Source organism: Diadema antillarum, unplaced genomic scaffold, assembly GCF_040938485.1.
Source record: "Diadema antillarum isolate AM-2024a unplaced genomic scaffold, OU_Dant_1.0 seq00000368_RagTag, whole genome shotgun sequence".
Classification (NCBI taxonomy): Eukaryota; Metazoa; Echinodermata; class Echinoidea; order Diadematoida; family Diadematidae; genus Diadema; species Diadema antillarum.
In genome coordinates, this window is record NW_027271369.1 from 2,232,650 (window position 1) to 2,251,426 (window position 18,777).

General features: G+C 38.6%; 1 protein-coding gene across 1 annotated transcript; it reads right to left on the bottom strand.

Moving 5' to 3' along the window:
* Positions 1-6,661: 6,661 nt before the first annotated feature.
* LOC139731371 (uncharacterized) lies at positions 6,662-16,958 on the bottom strand. Its single transcript, XM_071642262.1, has 12 exons — positions 16,954-16,958; positions 15,430-15,520; positions 14,329-14,680; positions 12,942-13,752; positions 12,425-12,531; positions 11,199-11,362; positions 10,292-10,493; positions 9,783-9,855; positions 8,822-8,879; positions 8,098-8,171; positions 7,209-7,284; positions 6,662-6,820 (listed from the first exon to the last, which is right to left on the bottom strand). Exons 1-12 carry the CDS (start codon positions 16,956-16,958, stop codon positions 6,662-6,664), a joined length of 2,172 nt encoding a protein of 723 aa, XP_071498363.1.
* Positions 16,959-18,777: the final 1,819 nt, after the last annotated feature.

Sequence of the window (18,777 nt, forward strand, 5' to 3'; positions counted from 1 at the left end):
GCACCGACTGACTCGATGGGACAGACTCGGTAGGACAGAATCTGGTCTATTCTGCTACGTGTGGCGGATCCTGGCTCAAATAGGCAGTGCCTATCCTGTACATCACACAGGAGGCCAGAGAGTTTACGGTGCTGAGGCGGTCATAGAGTCAGCGTAATAATAGTCTGTGATCCCAATGTTGTAAGGGTGATGAGAGTTTCGATGGACCCTTCAGCAGGATCATGTTTTCATAGCTTTACTGTTGTAACACAAAGTTACAGTGTATCCCCGATTTGTAAGATGGCAGAGTTAAATGTACACTGTAAGTCTTGACAAGATATGGGACAGTGTTAACAACTGATGCATCACGCGTTACCCCGGGGTACCGTAGTACCCCGGGTTACCGCATTGTGTAGCGCCACCTCACGTCCACTCGAGGACAGCCGCAGAGAAATGCATGCACTGTGTGTGCGTGTACATAGTCACTCCCATGCCACTGCATGTTATACGATGCATGCATGGCACACTATGCTAGCAATAGCGTGTGCTTCAGTGCACTGCAGTGTAGTGGCTAGCACCACTAGCTCCAGCACCAAAATAATTTCCACTTTTTGGCTGCCCAGGGTACAACCTTTTTAAAAAAATAAATAATTCAACAAAATGGCTGATTTTCATTTGGTACCCCGGGATACCATTTATGTCATCATGTGTGAAATGATTGGTTTCTGCTGACAATGGGTATCTCACAATTTGAATGAAGCGAAGACAGTACTGCAACAGAAACAAGATTTGTTAATTATATGTGACCCGCTACAACAAAAGGATCCTAAAGTCGCTGATGGGTGAGCTGAGAAAATCGAGTTTGAAGTCAGATCATCAAAATCTGTCAAAACATTCGGACTTCTGTTTTTGACATCATTTTGTAGTCTAATGTATCTTCTATCACCTGCCGAAATTTCGAAGCTAAATGATGAAAGGAAAGGCAAGAAAATAGCATTTTTCTGGACCATGATATTCCGACTTTCAATGGAACAGAAACGTGTCCGAAGATTTGGATTTAACGCCGCCCCTAGACTCCGCCCCTAGACTCCGCCCCTAGCAACGAGGGAGTGATCTCATTGGTCAGAGTATGGCATCCTGGTTACTGATTGGTCGTGCATTGACCGCTGGCGCTAAGCTTGAATGAACATCGCGGAGGTTGCTAGGAGCGTACCTTCTTTCGTCAAACGGTGAAAACTGTCTTGCTTCCCCTTGATCATGATAGCGTCGGAAGGAAAGCTTTGAACGCAGTTTTCTTGAAACGCTGATTTCTTAAACCACTCAACATGTGCTAATAAAATCATCCATATCTCCGCAACCGATTACTTTTATGAGTCATGTTATATGACATTAAAGTGGAAGAGTAAGGGAATAATGTCATGTCATTTTCAGAAAAATGTCCTCCCCCGACTTTCGGATCCTTTTGTTGCAGCGGGTCACATATTCCTCATCAGTTTCATGAGTGTATTTAGCACTCACACATGCTCTCTTTCACACACACACACACACACTCATACAAATGCTATACTAGATATGTGTTTTTTGTTTTGTTTTTTTTTTTCAAAAAGGAATGACAGTGGCTGGCATATAAAAAGATATTGCATAAAGAAGAATGGAGTATTTGGATGTTGCTGGTTGGGCTTTTGTGAAATCATTTTCATTCATATGTCACGAATCATGATTTAATCATAGAAACTCCGAAGTTCTGGTTTGTGTCTGTTTTGTGTTGTTCGGTGGGTTTTCCTTCATTTTTCAAGTCTAACCTTTATTCAGTCATTATATTCAGTCAAGCTCTATTATTTTTTGGCCTCATTTTTAGCAGGTTGTGACTCAGTCAGTGATGGATTGTGAGTGAAGATATTGAGAGGTGTGCATTAGTTGGTTGGAGTCCAAGAATATGTCATGTAGACTTATTATGGGTAAAATAAATTTTCCAGTATGTCTCCTTCATAAACTGAATCTCTCATTCTGATTTGAAGTCTGACAGTGGGTGTGTCAAAGAGGTTTATTGTCCAAAGTTGAATGTGAGGAAGTATTTTGTGATTTTTATGCTTTCCTAGCTATTTTCCAGTCACTTTGCAAAGTTGTTATTGCTGTTTGTTTTTGTTTTTGTTTTTGTTTTTGTTTTTTTTTTTTTTGGGGGGGGGGTTTGTTGTTGGTTTTTTGTTTGTTTGTTTTGTTTTGTTTTGTTTTTGTTTTTGTTTTTGTTTGGGTTTTTTTTTTGGGGGGGGGGGGCAATGATCTCCATTCTGCTCTCTGTATGGTGGTAATGAGCACATTATCTGTTAGATGGACAAGACGGTACAGATCCTCACCATTATTGTTGCTGGAATAGTAGGAATACTTGATACCCAATTATGTTTTATGAGGATATCATGACTTGAATACAGTGTTAATCAAATGCTCCTATTTTATGCTAGGGTGTCTGTGACCATCTGCTAGGAGAAGTTTTATGGAATCACTAGGCTTGGTAACTTCTGGCTGGCCCCTAGTATGAAACTTTTAGCCAGTGATTTAATTACGCTATGTCATCATTGCAAGTACATTGTATATCAAATAGTATTTGGTTATGCACAGTTTCTACGTGTTAGGTAAAGTGAATGCTAAATTACATGACAACTCCCAGATAATCAGTTGAAATCTCACCATTTCATGAATACTTTTAGATATAAGAGTTTGCAAAAGTTGATGAACCAAGTTCTGTGGAGCATATGTGGTGTTACATGGTATATTGCAGGGGCGGATCCAGGGAGGACCACAACCGGCGCACGCCCCCCTTTATTTTTTGTTGAAACAAAAGAAATAAAAAGAAAAAAATGGGGAAGGGGTGCGTGCGCCCCCCTTTAATTATGTAAACATGCCCCCTCTTTACGGAATTCCTGGATCCGCCCCTGTATTGTGTTCAGAACTTGTGCCTATATGTGTAGTTATGTAGTGTGTTTTGTGAAGAAAAACGAAGATTTTCTGTTCACATTCTACCAGTACCTTCCCTCAATTTTGTTCAAACACAGCATTTGGCATGAAATAGCACATGATGAATGCGATCATATCTGATAGCTCAGGGCTCCATTCAATAGAAAGTTGCTATGATAGCAATTTTTGCTGCAGTGACAAGTGTCAAGATTGTAGTGGCAAAATCCTGCTTCTGGATTGGCTGGTGCCACAATGTATGTTGCTTTTCTAGGAAAAAAATGTTATCCTGACATATTTTATGAAATGAGATCCTGATCTATGGTTTGACCAGTGTGATGTGAGGAAGTGATTAGGCATAGATCACTTCTTGCCAAAAGTAGCTGGTAAATACTGTAAAACGAGAAATGTTCGCGTGCATTTTAATTTCGCGAATTTCGCGAGCGCCAAGATTCGCGAAATTAAAATGCACGCGAAATTTCTTATCTACACTATATGCATTGAACGCAAGAGGCAATTCGCGAAAATTTCTTGCCACGAAAAAGGCCGTCGGCTCCAATTCGCGAAAATTTCGTGCCGCGAATATATCATGTTTTACAGTAAATTTTCTTTTCCTTCATCTTTTTTTCCTCATCTTCCTGCTCTATGGATATGCAGGCATTTCTCTAGAAATTCACCAGTATGATCTATGATTCGTCTATGCCATCATGTGAGTCAGTCCACTTATTTTAATCAGTATATTGCAGTTCTATGTGCTGCATTGGAGCAGCCAAAGATGTAGAATAGCACTGTTCTCACAGCGATTTATAAGGAGTATTTCACAAGGATGTTCATTACATCTAATATACAGCAATGCAGTTACACAGTGCGTATATATTATGCAGTAGTTGTGCATTACATATAAACACGTAAAGTGTAAACCCTATCCTCACATGCTTCCTTACTTTCGGTCTCATCCTTTCTTTTCTTCCACATTACAGTGTATTTCTAGTTTCATACTGGAAGGAGACAGGAAGTCAGAGGATTTTGTTCGTATGAACAAAGAAAAAGAAACATGAATTCTCAAAATATTTTGAGAAAATGCATTACCCCAATGTTTGTAAGCTGAAGTAATTCTTGTCATTAATCTATGGCACATCAGCATGTACACTTGTATTTTCATTCACCTTTAAGAACTTAAAAAGTATGAAGCTGTCCATTGGTATCGTTTTGTATGTAAGAGACAAAGTGCAATTTATGGGTTGTTGATTATATTGGTTTTTCATATGGAAGAAATTAAAAGCCCAAGAAAAGCTTTGAAAAAGAAAGTGTGTTGGTTTTCTTTTATTGTGTTGTGTACAGTGCACTCCCGTTATATTGAAGTCCTATGGAGTGACAGTTTTCTTTTGTTATATCAACATTTTGTCAGAACCAAGCACTGAAGTGTATAAAGATATTCAGCGGAAACTCGATATAAAGAGATCGGATAATACAAAATACCTGGTATAACAAACTAATTTCTCTGGTCCCAATGAATTTATTTCCTTTGTTTTGTATTGTTTACTGAGTACTGATATAACAAACTATCTGATATAAAGAACAAAATTGTCTTGGTTCCATGGATCTTGTTCTACCAAGAAGATAATTTTGGGACCTGAATTTTCACTTCGTTGTAATGAGAATTTCATTGTAACCATGCTCTTTTTAACAGAAGTATCCACATATCCATTTGATATATATATATATATATATATATATATATATATATATATATATATATATATATATATATATATACATGTATATATATATATATATATATATATATATATATATATATATATATATATATATATATATTTATTACAATATACACAAACATGCATATATACACATATATTCATACATGTATGTATATGTATGTATATATCTAACACTACATGGAGGTCATGGAAGCTTTCCTTTTTGATATTTAGTAGTATGCCAAGTTTTCATTATCACGTTTTAAACAAACATCTCAGAAATCAGAGGAGAGTAAGAGCTACATAGTGAATGCCTTCACGTTCTCATAATATTTATAAAACGCTCATTCACGCATCTTATCATACTACTGTATTGTACAGTAATTTGATAACATGAGCGAATAAACATATCCCAAGACATCTTGGTACATGATGTAAAAGTGTATCACACATAGACACAGGTAAGAGCACATATGCATGCACAAAATGATTTACGAATGCCCGACATAAAAGAATAAATAAAATAAAATATTTCACGTATTGATTGGTCGGTGCGCCATGACATTACAGTAGCCTGAGCCTTCTGTACACAAATTCCTATAGATGGCTCCGGCAGCTGCAAGTTAGCCTTTAGGTGGGACATGTAGTCCAATTGAAATAAATAAAATCTAGGTTCAGGTTTGGTATTTGAATATACGAACTTGTTTCACTTTAATTTTGATAATTCTAAGATTTGGTGTTGTGTTCAAACTCTACCCAATTGAAAAGTAACCATAATTGTTTCCCTTCCCATACGCACGGACGGACACACACACACACACACACACACACACACACACACACACTCACTCAAAGACACACAAGACACAAAATAGGAAGAAAACAAAAAACAACAACAAATACTAGTAAGTATTTGAGATTTTGACAAACAACATACATCTAGCCCAGTTAGTTAAAAAGACAATGCCCAAACTCAACGTGCATTGCAGCTGAGAAGTTAATGTTATCGTGTTCTTCATAGATACATGTATCCAAAAATCATTACTCGGGGGTTTCCCCCAACGTCCTTGTTATTTGTATATATTCATTTTATTTCTTTTTAATCACGCGTTACAGCAAAGGTGATTTTCATAAGAATGTAAACATGCACACATGTACTTTCTCGGTGCACCATTAATAATGCATGTTCGTATTATGTGTTATATTCACAACATTATATCAAATATTTTTGTCACTACAAACATTCTTGCCGATGTATTTTTATACAAACTTTTCAAGACTGGTGACAATTATTGTTTCATATTCACCTTACCAAATACACAACAATATTCACAATATTTATGTTAAGTCATCCATATTAGTGGTCCGTATCTTGCAGCGAAAACTATCACAGGTCCATAAAAAATAATAATTTTAGTTTGCTTTAGTTAATCTACATGTCTACAGCGGAGACTGCTGCCTCAGTGACGTAGTCTCGTCACGTGATGCCATATGAACTTTCATCAAGTCACCATTTTACAGGACATTCAACCTTATGACATTGGTGTTTCACATTTTTTATGTTGATTTGCAAGGCACGTACACTGTACATGGAATAATCATTCATCTCTCTTGATTTTTTTGATAACGTTTACTTCTCGTTCTCTCTCTCTCTCTCTCTCTCTCTCTGTCACAAACGCTCACACACGTTCACATACGCACACATGTACGCATAATTATTATTACATAAGACGTAATGATGGCATAAACATGCGACGCTTTCATCAAAACTCTGCAATTACCACTTACAACTTTAGTAGTTTAGTCACTGACATCTTAATGAAAGGATCGAGCTCTGAGCGTCAGTTTTCCCCTCATCGCATCAAAACTTTAACACTACATAAGTTATGTAGAAAGTTTCCAACATCAATTTGACTGTAAGTTTTCAGCCATGTTTTAGACCCGATGGTTATATGGCACTACCGGATCTTTGGTTGTAATATTTAACTATCAAAAAGGCGTTGCCATGGAAATCAGGCCACCACCGGTTGGATCTTGTTATTGCAACACGCCCCGAATAAGGTGTGCTTGAGGAACTCGAGGAAGAGGAGAACGATCTCGACCAGGGTGACGACCGAGAAGCCGATATAGAGGCCGAGCAGACCACCGACCGAACTGAGGAATGAGACGAACTGGGTAGGAATGGAAAGAACATTACAAAGAGTTAATAAACAAAGATATGACTACATATAAATAGATATAAGTATAAATATGTATATACATATACATATATATATATACATATATATATATATATGTGTGTGTGTGTGTGTGTGTGTGTGCGTGGTTTGAAAAGAGAGAGAGAGGGAAACAGATTGACGGAGGGAGAGAGAGATAGAAAGACAGAGAGAGAAAGAGTTGGAACATATACGACATAATAATGTATGTGTACACATGTGTTGTTTTGTGCGTGAAGGCAGAGAAAGGAATAGACGAACAGTAGACGGAATGCATCAATCAATATGTGTTCATCAATGGTAATTACAAATGTTTTACTTGATGACAATTGTATATACTTACTGTGTATGCCTTTGTCTGCACAATCGATTGGAAGTTTAGCTCCTCAAAATATATCCGAACTCTCGCCAGATTTTTCCTAATTTGGAGAGATGAAAGATCAGAAACAACTGAGAGAACAGCATCGAACAGGGTAACTGGAAAATGAGTGAAGGAAATCTACAGTAGATTGCAGTTTCATTTTTATAAATTATGTCTCAGTAGATGATCAGATTCTGTGAAGGGAATGCAAATGTGACCCCAGCACAAATCAGATTGCAAAACGGAGCATCACTCCGAAGAAATACTTAGTTGTATCGATGAAAGGCCTACCACCGCAAGTAAAAACTGAGCCCAGCAGTGCAAGCACAAACACCTTCATCGACCATGCTGGAAAAAAAAAACTGTTTCCAACTAAAGTTCGCTAACAAAATACATTTCTTGCTAGGACATAGCACCTTCTATCATTTAAAAGTGCACGTTACAATCATTGTGCAAGGACGTATTAAAATCTACCCACTTTTCTCTTCGTTTAGAATAATATGAATAATGACTTGTTGTTGGCGTCACTCATAGAATCCTGGCAAACCAATTTCCTTAAGATGTGCGTATTTTGTATATCTTATATATTATGTCTTATATATATTATATATCTATTCTTATTACTGTCTTCATACCGGAAAGTAGGGAACCGTTCTTTTTTTTTTAAACATAAACATAATCATACAAGTAAAGGTTGACTGTCGGCTCTGGTTTATTGTGTCACTTGTCGCTTGACAGTGATGATTTGCGTCTTATTTCCCATTTCCCATTTGCGTGTACAAGTACAGCAACAAGGGGATAGATTTTGATGGTCTGCAAAATAGATAGATAAATCTGTATTTAAAACAGATTATACGAATTTTCCTCGTACCTTGTTGTCTCCACATTTTGAAGGATCCGTGCAGCTATCTCGTTTGATTCGGAGACTCTCGAGTACAAATGTTCCTGTACAAAAAAAAGGGGGAGCGAGAAACTGATGAATATTGATATCTCCAGGAAATTCAGATATTAATGCAGTGTTAATTTTATTCCTTTGAGTCACTTGTGAAATGAATGCAAAAATACGCAATTTGGGGTTTATTTTTCCCGTTTTCTTTATTCTTCTTTTTCTTCCTCTTCCTCTTCTACCTATACCTTCCAACTTGATTTTTTAGATTGCATAATCAACTTCTGCCGAGAGATAGGGTGCGACAAATCTTTACCTTTCCTTAGACAATAAAAAAAACCTGAATGAGTGATTTACTTTCATTAAATGCAGTGGAACTGATATAAGATAAACCATTTATTCAAGGTAGCATCTTATGACAGTGAATACAACATACTGAAATACAAAACCACAAAACAAAAGCAAAAGTTAAAAAAAAAACCGACAATCAAAGCCTCTGATGTTTTGTAAATCTATTTCTGTGACTCTTGTGCATAGATTATGCATTGTGCAGATAGTACACATGGAGGTGGAAAGAGACCACCTCCCTGTAGTACATCATCACAGTCCTTGGATTTTGCTACGTCACTATCATTTCATACGTATGCAACATAGTGATTGAAATAATAACTGTTTCCATTCTGTAACATTTATTTAAAAAAATCTTTACCTCATATCGTTCAGACGGCCAAAGCGATCCGGATGCCGAGTATACATAGACAGTTTCGCTGATTAAAAAAAAGAAAGAATAATATTGCTTTGTTTACATCGTCATTTTTCTGAATAATAGTAGCTTGAATAAAGCTTAGTTTATAGTATTACTTTGCGAAGCCTGCATTTACATGTCTTCCAGAGAGAGTGGTGTCTCCACTCATAAACGAGTTACCCTTCTAAAAACAAAACGCACGAGAGAAATGAGCATAAAAGATAAGGTATGATGTGCATCATCGGTATGACAACAGAAACCACCTAAAATACTCACCCACCTCCCTCCCCCTAGCTTGTAAACCTCTGAATGAAATGATATACAAATATTCAATGTTTATAAGTGCGATGGTTCCGAATATTACATGAGCGTGCAAGTTTGACCATTCTATTCAACGACGTGAAGCGGAGTTGAATAAAATGGGTAAACTTCCACCGAATTTAATATTCGAACCGTCGCACGAATGATAAAACATTGAATATTATTTGTTTTATGTTGACACGCATTCATCCAATCAGATGGCAAGGATCTACACATGTGTTGTCTAATGAACAATTTTAAGTGGACTTAACTAGATACGTTTTGAAAAAGAAGCGGCGGTGATAATGATTACTCACGATGTATCATTAAGAATAAAAAAGGGAGGGTGCCCCCCCCCCCACCAATAAAAAAGAGCGTCGACAGTGAATCTGCAGGCGCAGTCACATTAGCAAGATTTCTCGAAGTGAAGCTCTCGAAGTTTTGCTAGCGTTGAATGAAATCAAATTTTTAGATTAAATAGATAACTACCGTGGAAAGGAGTCACTCCAGGAATGTACATCATTGAATACTATTTAATTATAATCATTAATATGCTTTTAACAGGTTGAGTAAGTCGTTATTAAAGAGAGTCGTTTTAAAACTTGAAGGAATATAACATTTGTACCTGCAAGGACTCGGGCAGTAGCATTCTAGTTTTCCGTCGTTATTCAGTGACTCGATCAGCTGCCGGCATTTCTCTGCAATTGAATGAAGAGATTCAATTGTTAGCGTCTTGAGGCGGTTGATACATGTAATATCTTGGTGACAGTTTCGTTCCCTTTTCGGCACCGTATGACTTTAAAACAATAACGACTTTTAGGGTGTTTTTGTCAAATTTTTCTTTGGAGAAGGCTGTAAAAGCTATAACGTCAGATGTGGCCATCTCATATCTGTAGAGTAATCCTAAAAACTTGTCTCAATGAGAGTAATGCACAGAATGTAATTTTACTCTTTTTATCAATAACTTTGAAAATGCTGTTACAAAGAGATAACACCATATAAGATGTAATGTTATATTTTTACATAATTTGTCAATACAAAAATGTGTACTGTGATTCGATGGCTCAATATTCTGATCGTAGAAGTAAGAAATAAGACGTAGAAGTTAGTGGCGATGCTGACAGACAAACTTACGCTCAGTGGAATTGAGATAGCTACACTTGTTCTGATCGCCCACGATGTCATTGACACAACCGCAGCGGTCCCACATCTCGTCCAGGACACATTGCTTCTTGCAAGCCAAGGTCGAGTAGCTGTAGAACTCGTCTTGGAACTGGGTGTCGCTCCCGTCGTGTGTGCAGTTTCCGTGGGGCTCAGGGAGTCGCTCAATGAAGTTCTATAGACGAACAGATGAATATACGTTGTCACCATCTTGTCTAATTTAAATTAGCGAATTTTATATCTGCTAAGACGACGCAGCCTCCAGGGTTGGACAATGGAAATAGCTGTCTCGCATGTGCAGAACACTATCTTAAGCCTGACAGCGGCGTCGTCTTCAGCGTTCGCGTCACAGATCTAAAGCTCGCTATACTCAATTTGGGAAGACGGTACTTAAAATTAAGCGTTCAGCAAATTCAAGCCTTCAACCTACACAGAAACATCCATCGGTCCGGGGAGTTTTATATCACTTCAAAAAAGAAAGGAACCCCCCCCCCTTTTTTTATTTGCCTCTTTGAGTATTCTGTGAAGCCAGACGTATTCTCAGCGAAACATGTCCCCGACAATAAAATAGAGATTGATCTTTCGGTCAACCTTCCACAGTGACGTCGTCGGAAGATACTTTAATTGGCCAAACCGCCTCATTCAGCATGAGAGTGTGTCCAGTTTGGGAGTTGAGAATCGCAAGTTTGCAGAATGAAAGACTCTTAATTGTGTATTACTTGAACACACTGAGGAAATTAACGTCGTCACATCTATGACTAATATATCAAGGTAGGAACGTTTACTAGCAATTTAGACTATGTTTTATTTCATTCAATCGTTGTTTTCTTGTGCATGGGAAGAGTCAGACACGGGGGTACGATGTTTGAATCAAAGTTACCTGCCGGATACCGATAGAGGTCGCTTGACCAGTCGGAGCGGTTATTCCAACGTCCTCGGGGTAGGGCGTCACAGATGGATGATGAATAGTTACCCTGACTCCGGTTTCTTGAGAGAAGAGTCCGACGTACTCTGGCTGCTCAATGAACAGCGTCATATGTAGGCCTGGAAATGGTGGAGAGGTTAAATTATCCGTTGAATGTCAACGCACGATGAACTCATTACACATAAACTAATGAAACAATTTCGAAAGGCATCATAGTGCAAAGAGACCACGTATCAAAATTGTAAATGAAATATTACAAGGTTGAGCTGGAATGCCATTGTGAATGTAGTTCTTCTTTTTTTGTGCGTGTGCGGTGGGAATGTTCGTTATTCGCGTAAACGCGGAGCAAAGTGCTGTTGGAACATAACAGTCATAAGGGAGAGGGAATTCACCTTCACAGCAATATCATATCATACCTTTCATAAGTATAGTGTTATCTGTTGGAATTAAGTTCATCAATTCCAGTGTCGTTAAGTATACCCACCATCTTGAAAGGTGGGACACTAAGCCGGAAGGGAGAGAGAGAGAGCGCCAGAGTACAATGGAGCCTGAGGAGGACGGGGTGGGGTGGGGTGGGGTGGGGTGGGGTGGGGGAAGAGACAGGAACTGGAGGAGAGGTAGGGAGGAATTGTGGAGAGATGATGCCCTCTAACGTACACCTGTCTACCTTTCAAACGACACATTTTCAGTGATTCTTGCTGAGCAATGTAGCGTAAGGAGCAAAATACTCAGGTAGGACATAAAATGAAAGTGTGGGAGAGAGTCTGAACACCTAACAAGGGTGCATGGCACCCAATGTAAAGATCGAACCTATAGGGAGGTAAGCAGCTTTCCACCTCCCTTATTATCCAAACAAGAAAGAGAGGGAGGCATGCCGACACCGCGTGGTTCGCCCTCAACGACAGGCACTGCATAGTCAGCAGACGGCATTAAGTGGACGCGGGATGCCGTTTGAGATGGAGGAGAATACAGTAGAGTTCGATTGCTGAGCGTGTTTAAATTAATTAATACCTAGGTCTTGATGTTTTCATCGCGACTGACCGACAAAGTGCCCTTCATCGACTTAAGTAAGAGCCAATTATTCAGTTCATACCCATGATTTTTACCATGGCTACCAATAAAACACTCAATAATCGGTGCTTATTTACGTCTACGTAGGGCGAAACACTTGCTATACTTACCATATGTAGAACCTGATTTGCTTGTAGTTCGCATGGTCGAATTATCATCGCCATGGTTAAACGTGAAGCAGTTTCCGTAGGCCTTGTTTTGCCACATACGAAAGTCGCTACAAAATCAAAGGAATAATGAAAGTGTTGACATGGATATCATGACAATAGTGTTAATGATGATAGTTTTGCCAATTATGGTGATGATGATAGCTATGATGGTAATTGCTTGAAGGGTCAGGTATTTTGCACAGGGTGCAGCATGATCATGAATATTCACACTATTCTCAAAGTACGGGGTTAGGAAAATGCAAGTGTAAGCATTTCAGTTTTCTTGTAGGCCCGGTAAAAGCGCTAGATATGGGATTAATTTGTGGGTGTCAAACGCAAAACATTTAGATCAGGCATGAAAGGGGTCACATTTTGTAGCCACCGTGACATTCATCTCAACACAGAAGAATTTCTACATGATAATGGAAGGTTATGACACGAAGAAGTGCATTGTCTGTGACTGTGACGTCATACATACGTGTAGTTACAACTCCTCTTATCGAAAGTGCACTGTAAGATGATGTCTTCAGGTTGGTGCCCAAGTTCCTCCAGTTCGAGGCGTGTAGGGTTGGCCACGTCGATGATGTCGCTGAAGTCGTCGGCTCTGGAGTTCTCGTAGAATCCTTCCCAGTCACTCTCGCCTTCTACGAGGTCTCCCCAATCGTAGTAATCATCGTACTCGAATGTCCAGCTACCCCAGAGATCGTTGCCCCAGCTATCCCACTCCTCAAACCAGTTGTCCCAGTAGCTGCTCCATCCCCCAGAGCTGTAGGAGTTCCATCCGAAATAGTAAGATGAACTGCCGCCCCAGGCATACGATGATGACCAAAAACCGTACGATGATGACCCAAAACCGTACGATGAGGATGAAAACGACGATCCCGCTGATGACGACCCCGCTGATGACGATCCCGCTGATGACGATCCCGCTGATGACGATCCCGTTGATGAAGATCCAGCTGATGATGAAGATCCAGCTGATGATGATCCTGCTGATGATGAAGACGATGACGATGACGAACCAGCGCGCTTTTCGCGAGAAAGTCCTTGAAAGTCCTCCTCATCGTCTCCCATGGCTTCGGGCACGAGTTCGAAATCGTCGAAAAAGTTGTCGTAGGGTGTGTCACGCCGTCTCCTACCCACGGCGGCAGAGCTTGAGGAGAACCCACCACCACCACCCCAAGAGTACCCCGAGGAGTAGTACGTGTTCCAAAAGTCAGAGGAGAAATCGAACCACCAAGAATAGTCGCCGCCATCGTCTGAGAACCCACCATCAATTTCAACGATCCCTATCGAGAGGACAGTGAAGAGCATTGAAAACAAGATTTTGCCAAAATAGTGCAGCTCAGCTCGATTAACAAAATCTGTGAAAAACAATAAGACAATTGTATGCACATCCACATCTATTTATTTACAGTAAGGGTATTTCGTAACTGATACATTATGTTGCTGGTGATACTTATGTGGAAAAAAACATATAGACATTGATAGATAGTACTCGTTTTAAAGTTTAGAGGACAAACAAACTTGAAAAGAGGTAAGTTCTTCAAGGATACAGGGATATAAGTTCTTTAATAATGATTAAATGCATGTAACTGCTCGTTGGTGTCATTGTAATTTTTTCTTGTATCATTCTATAATCGTGTTTAAACCTACTATTATTTTTTTTCCAAATGTTTGTTACGTTGCTTCAAGTCCTTGTGATGCTACCATTTAATTTTTTGTTTGTTTGACCTTTGTTATGTTTTTTTTTGTTTTGGTTTGTTTTGTTTTGTTTTGCTCTTGGTATTGCTATGTATGCTATTGCTATGCAGTAGCCTTGACGTTTGGTCTTCTCCCGACTTTGTTTGTCGTTTTCATCTTACCCTCGAATCTGGTGCCCACCAACTGGGACCGTTTCATGCGGTTCATGTTGCAAATGGTGACAGAAGGAAACGTGATCGTGGTTTCCGTAACCACGTCGATCTTGGTGTTGTAGGGATAACTGCGGTAGTCCCAGAGGATATCCAGAGCCTGGGTGGTAAAAAGATAAAAAGCGCCACCGAAGATCAAGAACCAGAAGATCTTCCAGTACCACTTTTCCGAGGTGACGATTCGGGGCAACCCGTGAGCCGTGGTGGAGTCAGCGAAATCGACAATGATTGAGAAGTAGGTGGTTCGCTTCGGAGGCTGACTAGGGGGAGGATCGGGTGACTTCACCTGCTTTGGGAACGCGATCTGGAAGTTGAACAAGTCAGAGATTGTGAAATGTCAGCTCGTTCATTAAGGCAAGTATAGTAGGAGCAATCTTAATCACAATTACACTCATAGCATTGATGGCGATGATTTAACTGTTATGATAATGATAATACCGATAAATAGTCTTTTGTATAGTGTATTTACAATCAGAAACTGATCAAAATCGTCGCAATGATCAGGTTAACAAAATAGGAAGTCTTTGAGTTTCTTTTTGAAGATTAACTCTGAGGGTGATGACCTTAGTTCCTTTGAAAAGGTATTTCATGCTGATGGTCCTAGAGATGAAAAACTACACTCACGTTCAGCATTACCACGACTCAAATTTCATTTTAGCTTCTGTCGTTCGTTCCTTCTCATTGAATATTGCTCCTATGGCAGTGGTAGATCTACGGGGGGGGGGGGGGGGAGATCTTTTTTTTTTTTTTTTTTTTTTTGCTTGTCATGACCCGTCGAAAATGGGTCAACATCCCCCCCCCCCCGCAAAAAGCTATAGGTCCACCCCTGTATACATCAGTAATATAGCCTATATATTGCTACAATCATTTGTGGAGCAATGACATCATCACCTCAACTATTACGTACAATGCTGTCACATCGATTTATTATTGTTGTTGTTGTTGTTGTTGTTGTTGTTGTTGTTGTTGTTGTTGTTGTTGTAGTTGTTATTGCTGTTGCTGTTGTTGCCTACAGATGGAAATATACATTTTCAAACACCAGTGATATGTTACCTCAGGCTCCACATCAACCATGGGGTTCGGCGAACCTCCCCCATGAGACATGCTGAACTTCTTGGTGTAGGCTGATTCGTCGTTGTAGTACCTACATCGGAAAAAAAAGAAAGAAAATGAAAACCCTTCTCAGGTACTTTACTCTCAGAACGTTTTACTTTGGATAAGATTGCACGTAAAAAAAGGAAGTGATAAAGTCTTGTTCAATGAAATTTGTCACTATTTATAACATTGCGATTATGGCACCTCTGCACCCTTGTTGACGCACAACAAGGATTGTTCATCCCGGTATAGCTTCAACGGAGTTGTAGTTTGGGGATTATTTCAACAAGTAACAAGTAACAAGTAATAAGTAACATGCAGTGCTTTTCATAAGGTTCCTTCGTTCTACTCTCATTTCATTTCATTTCATTTTATTTCATTTCATTTCATTTCCAATATAAATGCAATTATAGCAAAACATTCACATGCAGATAGTTTTACCAAAAACAAACAAACAAACAAACAAACAAACAAACAAACAAACATTGCAATAAAGGAAAATACTGCAACGGGAAATACAAATATTGGCTGTGATTTTTGTAGGCCCTACGACTTACGGAACAAAGCTCTTGGAATGGAGGGGGCTTAATTTCTGTAATAATGATGATAATAAATATCATCTATATAGCTCATAATACAGACATTTCAAAGCGCATTGACATAGAACACAAGGCAATGAAATGAAATGCCATTGATTTCTTTGCGTGAGTTATGTTCCCTGTTGGTTCATAATGACCCTCTATCCCCGGGACCCGAGGGACGCTACCAGTAGTCATCATCTCCTTAGGGATTGAGTCTGATCTCTTTTGAAAGTCCCAGGTTGGTTTAGTCATTATGGGCCTGTTCAAGGGTCCGTTTCATTAAAATCTTATGAGAGATTTTTTTTTTTTTTTTGGTTGCTCACAAGACACATTTGATATGAGATACCTCATGAAATTGATTTGAAAGTCTCTAGTTTAGCTACATCATGAGCGACTTTGGCCATTCTGAAATTTACGTACAGATTTTTGCGTGATGACTTCATGAAACGGACCCTTGGTCAACCTTTGCATTTGTTCAAGTTCATCTAATTGTGCAGTTTTAATCAAAAAATGGTAATCAAACTCAAGTGAGAACGACATAGAATTTCATAATTATACTGCAACCTTTTTTTTTTTTAAAGAGTGCAATTATGAAATATAACACTCTGCGCGGAAATACCAGACTAGAAGTAATGAAGTATGGCAGTAAAAAAAGATCCAAGAGTCCTGTTGCGAAGTCGACGATATTTACTGGGTCGATATGAGGGGATATAAGTGATGTAACACGCTCAGAGGCTGGTCCCAATCAAACTCGCTGTATGGTGTAATCGATATGATCGCTATGTCGATATTTACACTTGAATGCAATCGCAGACTGATGGAAGCTAATCGACGCTACCATGTGGTAACAAGATGGGATGTGGGGATGACTGAGTTTTTCTCATTTCAGGAGCCCTCTTACGCCATCTTCAAAATAGGTCGTCAAATTCATGTATTTCGTTGAAGATTCGGATTTGCACCTTAAATCAGTCAGTGCTTTGTGGATTTAGGCGTGTTTTTCGTTGATAATAAATTCGAGTGTTAAACATGAGATTAAACAGAATGATATATAGCAGAAATGTTCCTTGTAGAAAATTGCTGAGATTTCTGACGGCCTTAATTTGTTTAAACTTTTGTTTCATAACATTTGATCTATGGTCACAATGTTCCCCATTTCTTAAGAAATGCATACTCGATCGTGTAATGCAAAGCGTCGGAAACCTTCTTACTTTCATAGGCATTGAAAAAGAATGACGTAATTAATCTTTATATATTTTCGCCATTGTGGATTTTATACATATATTTCACCTGTACTTTTTATATACAAATTATCACTCCAATTATGAAATACTATTAAAAATAAACTGCTGCAAAACAAAATAACCGAAGCTAAAACTAGGACACGCGTATAATGTAGAGAACACGATGATTAAATCATGTTTCAATTATCAATCACCTTCGAAGTAATATAAGCAATCCGTAATTCTTAGAAATGTTTGATGGTGAAGGTCAGAATTGGAAGCTGCATAGAAAAGTAAAGCGCAAGTTGCAAAGGCATTATACTGATATTCACTTTATCATGACTGTATCGGATGAAATGAAATCGTCTGTAACAGCAAAGTGACAAAAAAAAAAAGAAGAAAAAGTAATAAGGTGAGGATGTAATGATTACGTCATCACAGAGCTCGATATTGGCGGAGGCCAAGGGCCACAAAACTTTCAAAAAAGCATGTCTTACCGGCATCAAAGAATATAGATAGATTCCTATGTTTCCTTTTCTTTAGCGCCACTGCACTTTTTTTTTCGGAACATCAACATTTCACATTTCATAATTTTAGCGGCCCTGACGGGCCACTAGAGAATAAAGTGAGTGTCGAGCTCTGCGTTGTTGAAAAAAAAAAATATTTGAGGTTTTGATAGGAAAATGCAGTAGAATGTAAGGGAAAGCTGTATCAGTAGCCTGATCTACATTTTTACCCAGTTGTCGTTGATATATGGAAAGTCTCGCTAATAACATACTGTAATTTCATTTTTTTAAATCACTTTTATTGTCGTTTTGGTTTTATATGAACGCATATGTTGCTTATGTTGCTTTCAGAGTCCGTATCAAGAAACATTCACTGAGCTTGCAATCAATACGTAAAGTGCAAAAAAAAAAAAAAACCCGCAAAAGTGGACGAATATGCACGCTATTTCAGACATATGTTACTAACACCAGAAATGTAGAAATTTGCTTACATCAACTGAGGAGATGGGAAGATAAAGTAAGTAGTGAAGGAGAGATGAAACGGTGATAAAACAGTGTGGCTCTTTTTTATTGCAATCAAGTACTATTTTCGGATTGACCTTGTTGAAAGGGAGACAAATCAAACATTGAAAGATAAATAAAAATCGGATAAAACGATAGCTATTAGATGTATACTATCTAAGAATTGCACAATTTCACCAACAATTTACCAATATTTTACTGATTTAACTTCCACATGATATGCAAATTAGACAAGGTGATGCTGTCATATCTTCCCAAGTATCTGTTGACGAACAAACGTTTTTCCTTTTTATTTTGGAAATTTTAATCAAAAGGAAAAAAATAACGTATACTCTTTGCAACAATAAATTGATTGAAGCAATAAGCTAACAATCAAAATAGTATAGGAAATCAATGGTTGTAGTTGCTCTATAGGTTACCCGCCAAAATATTTATAGGATACCGTTGTCCAGAAACTAGCTGGAATGTTGTGAGCTG